This window comes from Clupea harengus, chromosome 14 (genome assembly GCF_900700415.2).
Source record: "Clupea harengus chromosome 14, Ch_v2.0.2, whole genome shotgun sequence".
In the NCBI taxonomy this organism is placed as follows: domain Eukaryota; kingdom Metazoa; phylum Chordata; class Actinopteri; order Clupeiformes; family Clupeidae; genus Clupea; species Clupea harengus.
The window spans coordinates 172,682-183,677 of record NC_045165.1 but is presented as its reverse complement, the minus strand read 5'-3'; the positions used below and the strand labels follow the sequence as shown (position 1 = coordinate 183,677).

General features: G+C 51.6%; 1 protein-coding gene across 1 annotated transcript in view; it reads right to left on the bottom strand.

Annotated features, from left to right (window-relative positions):
- The window catches only part of LOC105912114 (nesprin-2-like), a 77,751-nt gene that overhangs the window by 20,536 nt on the left and 46,219 nt on the right, over positions 1 to 10,996 (bottom strand). Inside the window, exons 21-25 of the mRNA XM_042709795.1 lie at positions 9,430 to 9,594; positions 8,844 to 9,002; positions 4,590 to 7,508; positions 3,360 to 3,506; positions 739 to 858 (exon numbers count right to left, since the gene is read on the bottom strand). Of these exons, the coding sequence (XP_042565729.1) occupies positions 739 to 858; positions 3,360 to 3,506; positions 4,590 to 7,508; positions 8,844 to 9,002; positions 9,430 to 9,594 (3,510 nt within the window). The remainder of the gene's footprint in view (positions 1 to 738; positions 859 to 3,359; positions 3,507 to 4,589; positions 7,509 to 8,843; positions 9,003 to 9,429; positions 9,595 to 10,996) is intronic.

Sequence of the window (10,996 nt, the reverse complement as noted above, 5' to 3'; positions counted from 1 at the left end):
GAGAGGAGAGGAAAGGAGAGACACAGAGAGGATAAGAACAAGCAAAAGACAGCTGATGTCCAATTATACAACAGTATCTACTTTCAGTAGCTACCATTGTAACCATAGTTACCATTGTAAGTTGTTGTCATGACAGTTACTTACAGGTGACATAACCGCTAACCGCTAACCCTACTATCATCTGCTCTGTGGGCTGTTATGATAACTGCCAATAATGACAACATGACATATATATGTAGCACAGGCTATGCACTGTCATGACAACTTAACAAGGAAGGGTATGTCAGTCTTACGATGCAAGGCTGGAGTAGCACTGTGTTATTCATGCTAATATGCTATACATGCTAATATGCTATACATGCTAATACGCTATACATGCTAATATGCTATACATGCTAATATGCTATACATGCTAATATGCTATACATGCTAACGGTTTCTAAGCAACAGTGCTGTTTGCTGTGGTTAGTAAGCAGTCTACATCACTTCACCCATGCTGTCAGATTTGGCTGGTAAAGTGACCATGAACACTAATCCTCATACTGTAAGACATGCAGCGGTACGTTAGCACCAATCCCCTGCTGTTTGTAGTATGCATACTGTCCCATCCATCCCCGTGGGGACGGAGGTTAGTGAGGGGGGTACGTGACCGTTACCGTGGGGACGGAGGTTAGTGAGGGGGGTACGTGACCGTTACCGTGGGGACGGAGGTTAGTGAGGGGGGTACGTGACCTTTACCGTGGGGACGGAGGTTAGTGAGGGGGGTACGTGACCGTGACCGTTACCGTGGGGACGGAGGTTAGTGAGGGGGTACGTGACCGTGACCGTTACCGTGGGGACGGAGGCACGCTGGGGGCTCTGAGGGTTAGAGGGGTGCATCTCACACATCAGCATCACACTGTTAAACTGCCGCCGTTTAATCTCAAATCTGAGCTGCGTCAGATACATAGCCATGGCAGCCCTCACTCCCTAGAAGGGGTTAGAAACACACATGTTTCACACACACACACACACACACACACACACACACACACACACACATACATGCACACACACACATACACACACACACACACACATGTTTCACACACACACACATACACACACACACACACACACACACACACACACACACACACACAGACACACACATACACACACACACACACACACACACACACACACACACATGTTTCACACACACACACACACACACACACACACACACACACACACATGCACACACACACACACACGCACACACACACACACACACACACACACACACACACACACCACACACACACACACACACACACACACATACATGCACACACACACACACACACACACACACACACAGACACACATACACGCACACACACACACACACACACACACACACACACACACGTTTTTCAAACACACACACACATACACACACACACACACACAGACACGTTTTTCACACACAAGCATCACTGGGGTCCATAACAGACTGGAGGATTCAAACACACAAGTACACTCCCCCCCCACACACACACACACACACACACACACACACACACACACACACACACACGTTTTTCACACACAAGCATCACTGGGGTCCATAACAGACTGGAGGATTCAAACTAGGGATGGATTAATTGATCATTAAGAATTTCCTCGATGACATTCTTTTTTCATTGATAAAACTAATGCATGTTCTGTTGCGTAGTGTGCGTGTAATTTATTTATTTTAGGGCTGTCAAAGTTAACGCGCTATTCTATGAGATTATTTTGACCGAGATTAATGCAATAAAATATTTTAACGCAGTTAACGCAGCTTTGTTTACTTCCGGTGTGCGTTGACTCATGGCACGAAACCGCCGCGTGTCTGCTGTCAGTTAGATAGGAGAGACCGAGACGGTAGTTGAAGACGAGAGAGCTGAGGGATTGTTGGGCGGAAAGTTTCTGTTTAAGAGTGAAAATGACGGAACAATCGACAAACTAAAGTTGTATGTAGCATTTGTCAAGCTGAATGTAGCTATCACAGAAGCAGCTCGTCTTTAAGTTATCACCTTAATGCAAAGCACCCGACAGAAAGCAGTCCCAGGTTAGATGGTCGCCAACCCACACTCCACGACTTCTCTAGGAAATTAACTAGACCAGTCCGTGAAAAGGTTACCAACGCTGTAGCAGTTTGGGTTGCCAGTGACTGTCGGTCTATCAACATAGTTGAAGACGGTGGGCTGACTGAGGTGATTCGAATTGCTTCAGGGGACAATTCTTACGATTTACCGTCGAGGGGCACCATTGTGTCTCGCATGCATTCCTTGTATGACGCGAGAGAGCACGAAAAAAATACACGCTGTCTGAAGTAATTACTCGTTAATTTATATGATTTAGTCTTTAGAAGAAAACGTTTAATCGCGATGAATCTAGATTAATGAATTTCAAAATGTGAGATTAATTAGTTATTTTTTTGTATCTATTGACAGCACTAATTTATTTATAATCAGATTTTTTTGGGGAGAAAAAAACGAGGGTCAGTTGTGTTTATTATGAGCACCGGCTTTCAAGCTGTTGGCTCTGCTGCTTAAGAGTACAGCAGCGCATATTTTCAAGTGTAACCATTGAACAGATCCCGTTTAACTGCCACAAGAGTTGTTCTTGTTCATCTTGTAATAAAGATCTCAATGAGGAAACACGCTGTGTTTTTTCTATTTCACTGCATTTTAATATAACCTATAAATAGTGAATTTTAATATAAAAATATTAATGATTAATCGAAAATCTATCGTTAATTCTCCCGACGATCGATTAAGACAATTTAATCAAATGCCCATCCCTAATTCCACACACACATAGACACCCCAGCATTACACACCCCTACCACAGTCCAAAAACACACAAACACACATACATCACTGCATCACAGTCAGTCATACCACACTGACACACACACACACACACACTATTGTGTTCTGACGGACTGTGTGAAGAACTCCATGTCTCTGAGTTGGGATGGGGTGCAGAAGGCCTCCATGCACACACACACACACACACACACACACACACACACACACACACACAAACACACACGTACCTCCCACTGTGTTCTGACGGACTGTGTGAAGAACTCCATGTCTCTGAGTTGGGGCGGGGTGCAGAACGCCTCCATTCACACACACACACACACACACACACACACACACACACACACACACACAAACACACACGTACCTCCCACTGTGTTCTGACGGACTGTGTGAAGAACTCCATGTCTCTGAGTTGGGGCGGGGTGCAGAAGGCCTCCATGCACACACACACACACACACACACACACACACACACACACACACACACACACACACACACACACGTACCTCCCACTGTGTTCTGACGGACTGTGTGAAGAACTCCATGTCTCTGAGTTGGGGCGGGGTGCAGAAGGCCTCCATTCCCTCGGCAGCCCTGAGGAACTCCTGTAGCATCTCTGGGTCCAGCGACCGCAGCATCTCCTGATGGACAACACACACACACATCAAACACACACACACATCAAACACACACATCACACATACATCACACATCAAACACACACACATCACACATCAAACACACACATCACACACACACACACACACACACACACACACACATCACACACACATCAAACATACATCATACATTAAACACACACATCAAACAAACACACACACATCAAACACACACATCAAACACACACACACACATCAAACACACACATCAAACACACACAGACACATCAAACACACACATCAAACACACACACACACACATCAAACACACACATCAAACACACACATCACACACACACATCAAACAAACACATCACACATACACACATCAAAAACACACATCAAACACACACACCACACACACATATCACACATCACACATCAAACACACACATCACACACACACATCAAACACACACATCAAACACACACACATCACACACACACATCAAACACACACATCAAACATACATCATACATTAAACAAACACATCAAACACACACACATCAAACACACACATCAAACAAACACACACACATCAAACACACACATCAAACACACACACACACATCAAACACACACATCAAACACACACACACACATCAAACACACACATCAAACACACACACACACACATCAAACACACACATCACACACACACATCAAACAAACACATCACACATACACACATCAAAAACACACTCAAACACACACACCACACACACATATCACACATCACACATCAAACACACACATCACACACACACATCAAACACACACATCAAACACACACACATCACATACACACATCAAACACACACATCAAACATACATCATACATTAAACAAACACATCAAACACACACACATCAAACAAACACATCAAACACACGCATCAAACACACACACACACACACATAAAACACATACACATCAAACACACACATCACACACACATCAATCAAACACACACATCAAACACACACACACACATCAAACACACACACATCACACACACACACACACACACACACACACACGTACCTCCTTGGCTGAGGCCTGCTCCTCAGTCAGCTGCTTATGCCTGAACACTGTGATGGCCTCCAGGATGTGCTCTTGCAGGCAGTGCTTGGCCTCCTCGAACCCGTTCCTGGCGAGGGCCTGGGCCTTGGCGTAGGCCTCCGTGTAGGCCTGAGGGGGAGCCTGGGCCAGGGCTGGGGGCTTCACCCGGGGACCCGCCTGCGGCTGGGCCTGCTCCCCTACTGGGGCCTGGGGCTGCGGGACTAGGGCCTGTGGGGCCTGCGGGACTGGGGCCTGTAGGGGGGCTTGGGCCTGGGGTGGGCCCCACTGCTGGGGCCTGACTGGGGCCTGGGTCAGGGTCTGAGGGGGGGGTTGGGTTTGGGCTGGTGCTTGAGCTGTGGTTGGTGGTGGTTTATGGGTTGCTGGTTGGACTGGGGTTAGGGGTTGGTAAGGAGCTGGTTTAGGTACTGACATGTGGAGTGTGGTAGGGGTCTGCAGTGGGGCAGGGCCTTGGGTTGGGATCGGCGTAGGCGGGTGGACTGGGGCGGGGACGTGGGTTGGGATCGGAGTTGGACTTTGGACCCACTGCTGCTGCTGCTGCTGCTGGACCATCTGCGGTGCCGGCGGCTGCAGGACCTGAGCAGAGGACTGTGGGAAGGACTCCGGTCTCTGGACAGGCATCCACTGCTGCGGCGGCGGGTGCGGGGACAGGAGGGGCGTTTGGTACGGGACCGGAGCCTGTGGCGGGGCGTACCCCTGAGTCTGAGCCTGCGGCGGGGCGTACCCCTGAGTCTGAGCTCTGGGGTAACCCTGGGGCAAGGCCTCGGGCCTGACGGGGGGGCTCCAGGGCTGAGGGGGGGGCACCGCATGGACCAGCTGCTGCATCTGGGCACCCGGCGGTGGCTGGGGGTACGCTTGGGGCATCAGCTCTGGTCTCATGGGTGCCCACTGCTGTTGGGGTGGCGGGCCAGGCTGGGTGGCTTTGGGGTACCCTTGGGCGTAGGGCCCTACCTGAACAGGTGTCTCAGAGGGGGTCTGGGGCCGGGGGTACCTCATAGGTGCCCACTGCTGCGGCGGCGGCAGAGCCTGGGGCACGGGCTGCTGAGGGTAGGGCTGGTACTGCCCCATCGGGGGCATTTGGGCAGGTGTGTGTGTGTGTGTGTGTGTGTGTGCCTGGGTCTGGGGCCTGTGGTAGCTCTGAGCCACCACCTCTGGGGTGAGGGGACCCCACTGCTGGGGCTGGACAGCAGGGGCGGGAGGATGAGGAGCCTGAGCGGGGTGCCGGGGGGGGGCAACAGAACCCAGGGGCTGGGGCTGTACCGGGGGGGCCTGCGGGCGAGCTGCTGCCGGGGGGGGCATGCTAATGATCCGGGGCTGAATGGGGCTGCTGCTGGGTTTGGGCTGCAGGGGGGTCACAGCCTGACCCCGGGGCGGAGCGTAGGACAGGGAGGCCTGTGGGGGGGTGGCAGCAAGGGCTGACACCTGCTGAGGTTGCCCAGGTGTCGGGAGGCGGGGTTGCCCGGGTGTCGGGAGGCGGGGTTGCCCGGGTGACACGGGGCGGGGTTGCCCAGGCGACATGAGGCGGGGTTGCCCAGGTGTCGGGAGGCGGGGTTGCACCATGGCGTGAGGCTGAGGCTGGAGCATCGGTTGTGGTCTGGACTGAGGCCTGATCTGAGCTTCAGGCTGAGGGGGTGCTGCAGCCATGGCCTGTGCCTTAGCTGGGGCCACAGGGAGACTCTGGGCTGCAGCTGGCTGTGGATGGGCCATCCTTTGGGGTTGGGCTGGAACTCTAGTCTGGGCTTGGGCCTGAGGTTTGGGTGTCACAGTCTGCTGCTGTTGGCCAGGAACTGGTCTCTGCACTGGGGCTTGAGTTTGTCTCTGCACTGGTGGTTGAGTTTGTCTCTGCACTGGTGGTTGAGTTGGGACGATGACTGCTTGGGATTTGCTTGCATGAAGCGGTTGAGGGTGGCTCTTTGTTTGGGGCTGAGTCTGACTGACCACCTGTTGTTGAGTCTGCGTGAAGACTACTTGTTGTTGTTGTTGTTGTTGTTGTTGAGTCTGGCTGAAGACTACTTGTTGTCCTTGCATTTGAACTTGTTGTTGAGTTTGGCTTTGGACCGGTTGTTGAGGTTGGGTCTTCACCTGTTGTTGAGTTTGTAGCTGTATCTGACCCGAGCCGTGAGCTGAGGCCTCTGGACCCGAGCCGTGAGCGGAGGCCTCTGGAGCTGCTCGGGCAGCACCGTCTCTGGCCGCAGCCTCAGACTGGGTCTTAGGTTCTGCCCGTTCTGCAGGTGCTGCCTGCGGGCCGCCCTGAGCCTTCTGCTGGAGCCAGGGTCGGTTCTGAAGGGCCTGGGCCTTCCGGGCCTTGATGTCGAGGGGTTGTTCTGGTGTGTGACCCTCCTGCTGTGGAAGGGAGGAGGAGGTGGGTTGACTCCGGGTCTGCGGGGGTTGGCGGGGGGGCTGGGGAGGCCTCTGCTCCAGGGCGACCCCTGGGGTCTGCTCGAGGGGCTCCCCTCTGGCCGCAGCCTGGCCCTGGGGCCTCGTACGACTCTTGGGCCTCACGCTGGCCTGGCTTTGGGGTTCCCCTGGGAGTGTAGTCGGGGCGACCTGCGGCTGCCTTTGGGGTGCATGGAACTCCTCTGAGTGGGGGTGGGGTGGAGAGACCCTCATCTCCTCTCTGAACTCCTGCACAATTATCTGGGGAACAGGCTGGGCCAATGGTGGAGGAGGAGCGGGGCCAAAGGCTTCATCTGGGGGTGTGGCCTGAGGCAGGGCCTCTGGACGCACGGCTGAGTCGGACTGCTCTGATTGGACAGGAGGCTTGGCAGGGGGCGGTGCCTCAACTTCAGCCTTGGACTGAATGAAGATTTTGGGGGGGGGTTGGTCTTTGGGGGGGCTGTGGTCTCGTCTAGACCCCATAGAACTGAGCAGGCCGACAACCTCCTGCAGAAAAGCAAAGCAATCACAGACAGGGGATTAAGGAATAGCAATCACAGACAGGGGATTAAGGCTAACCCTAACCCTAAAGCAATCACAGACAGGGGATTGAGGCATAGCAATCACAGACAGGGGATTAAGGAATAGCAATCACAGACAGGGGATTAAGGCATAGCAATCACAGACAGGGGATTAAGGCTAACCCTAACCCTAAAGCAATCACAGACAGGGGATTAAGGAATAGTTCTGCATTTTGGCCCACCACCACCACCACCCCTCTTCGGAGGACAACCTTGTATTCAAGTGTAGTTACAATGGAGAATGAAGACACTCCGAACCCACCCACCCTAATACAGTGTGAAAACAAAGTGGCATAAAGCAACAAACAGACAAGCTGGCAGACAGACAAGCAGACACATAGACAGACCAACAGCCAGACAAGTACACAGACCAACAGACAGGCAAGCAGACACATAGACAGACCAACAGCCAGACAAGTACACAGACCAACAGACAGGCAAGCGGACACATAGACAGACCAACAGACAGGCAAGCGGACACATACACAGACCAACAGACAGGCAAGCGGACAGACTAACAAACAAATACACAAGACATTCTATAGTTGCAGTGGGATTGTTGAAGGTACTACTTTACTTTGGCAAAGGGAAAGCTAAGAGTCGACAGGGGAAGAGAAGGAATTGATGGGGGAAATCTGTGTGAATTAAGGGAGATGAGATGTGCCTGCATTGATGGGGATTGTGTTGAGATGTGACTGCATTGATGGGGATTGTGTTGAGATGTGCCTGCATTGATGGGGATTGTGTTGAGCACTGCGTGTGGGTGTATGTGAGAAAAGGGAGAGTAAAGCTGGAGAGAGAAAGAGAGGGAGAGAAAGAGAGGGAGAGAAAGAGAGGGAGAGAAAGAAAATAGGTGTAATTGAGCGTGTATATGTGTGTGTATGTGTTTGTGTGTGTGTCTGTGATTATGCATATGATAGTCAAATTATAGAAGGGGAAAAAGAGAAGAAGAAAGGGAAGACGAGAGAAATGGGAGGCATGATAGCATGATAATGTTATTATCAAGTAAACAGTATGTTGATTTATTAAAAGATTTACAATTATTTACTTGAACTTGCAACTGAATTTGGAAAAGCAACATACAGTATTAGTATACATACAGTGCAGTATTAATATGCCATTGAGCAGCGCGGCAACCCCAGTGTGTGTGTGTGTGTGTGTGTGTGTGTGTGTGTGTGTGTGTGTGTGTGTAACCCCAGATAGTGCAGTAACCCCTCAGTAACCCCTCAGTGACCCCAGACGGTGACCCCCGACCCCTGACCTGGGACTGAGAGACGGAGTGGCGGATGCGGTCCTGCATGCTGGAGGCGATGAGGTACTGCAGGGGCGAGTTCTTCTGCCCCGCCATCACCATCATTTGCAGATCCTGCTCCTCCGTCACCACCTGCCCCTCCAGCTGGAGCCCCCGGGAGATGAGCTCCTACACACACACACACACACGGACACACACACACACACGCGCAAACACACACACACACACACACACGCACGCACGCACGCACGCACGCACGCACACACACACACACACACACACACACACACAAACAGACACAAACACACTAAATTATGGATCCATTCTCACCCTGGACCTGTGTGTGTGTGTCAGTGTGTTTGTGTGTGTGTGTGTGTGTGTGTGTGTCTGTGTGTGTACCCTGGTCCTGGGATCCTATCTTGGTTATGGGGTTGTGTGTGTGTGTGTGTGTGTATGTGTGTGTGTGTGTGTGTGTGTGTGTGTGTGTGTGTACCTTGGTTCTGGGGTCCTGTCTCCTGTGTGTGTGTGTGTGTGTGTGTGTGTGTGTGTGTGTGTGTGTGTGTGTGTGTGTGTGTGTGTGTGTGTGTGTGTGTACCTTGGTTCTGGGGTCCTGTCTCCTGTGTGTGTGTCTCAGTAGCTGGTAGAGTTCTCGAGCCTCCGCCTCCCACAGCAGCAGCTCAGCCAGGCGAGTCTCCAGCCCACACACACTCTGCTGCAGCTCCTCACACACCTGCATCGCCTCACACAGCGTCTGCAGCACCTACATACCGCACACACACACACACACACACCACACACACACACACACACACACACACACACACACACACAGACACACACACACACACACCCACACACACCATTTTACATTTACATTTAGTCATTTAGCAGACGCTTTTGTCCAAAGCGACGTACAAGGGAGAGAACAGTCAAGCTAAGAGCAATAAAAAGCATGGTGTAACAATAAATACTACTTTACATGAGAATTAGAAAAACAACGACCTAGAAAAAAGGAAAAAGAAGTGCAGGAATGTAACTGCTGAAGTGCAAGTTAAGCGCTAGTCAGGTGCCAGTTAGGAGGGGAGGTGCTCTCTGAAGAGTTGGGTCTTCAAAAGCTTCTTGAAGGTAGAGAGGGACGCCCCTGCTCTGGTAGTACTAGGCAGTTCGTTCCACCAACGTAGGAACTACAAATGAAAATAGTCTGGATTGCCGTGCTTGCACGGACGGCAGTGCCAAACGACGCTCAGTAGACGAGCGCAGCGTCCTGGGTGTAACATTTGCCCTTACAAGAGCATTTAGGTAGGTGGGAGCAGAACCAGTAAGCACTCTGTAGGCAAGCATAAGTGACTTGAACTTAATGCGAGCAGCTACTGGCAGCCAGTGGAGCTCGATGAGTAGCGGGGTGACGTGTGCCCTTTTCGGTTGGTTGAACACCAGACGCGCCGCCGCGTTCTGGATCATCTGTAGTGGTTTCACCACGCAAGCCGGCAGGCCCGTTAGGAGGGCGTTGCAGTAGTCAAGGCGGGAGCTCACCAAGGTTTGCACCAGCAGCTGGGTGGCATACTGGGTTAGGTACGGCCTGATTTTGCGGATGTTGTATAGCGCAAAGCGGCACGACCTGGAGACAGAGGCGATGTGGGCCGTGAAGGTCAGTTGGTCATCAATAAATCAATAATGACCCCGAGGTTTCTTGCTGTTTTGGATGGAGCAAGAGATAAAGAGTCAGTATTGATCTTGATGTTGTGGTGGATGACCTGTTTGGCTGGGAAGACCATCAGTTCCGTTTTGGCCAGGTTCAGCTGAAGGTGGTGATTTTTCATCCATGTGTATATATCAGCGAGACAGTCCGAGATCCGCGCCGAGACCGTGGTGTCCTCAGGAGGGAAAGACAGAAACAGTTGAGTATCATCGGCATAACAGTGGTAGGAAAAACCATGCGAGCGGATGATAGGGCCCAACGAGGTGGTGTAAATGGCAAAGAGAAGTGGTCCCATCACCGAGCCTTGGGGCACCCCAGTGGTGAGGCGGTGAGGTACAGACAGCTGACCTTGCCATGACACGTTGAACGAGCGCCCACTGAGGTAGGATTCAAACCAGGAGTGCGCATTGCCAGAAATGCCCATACTTGACAGTATGGACAGAAGGATGTGGTGGTTGACTGT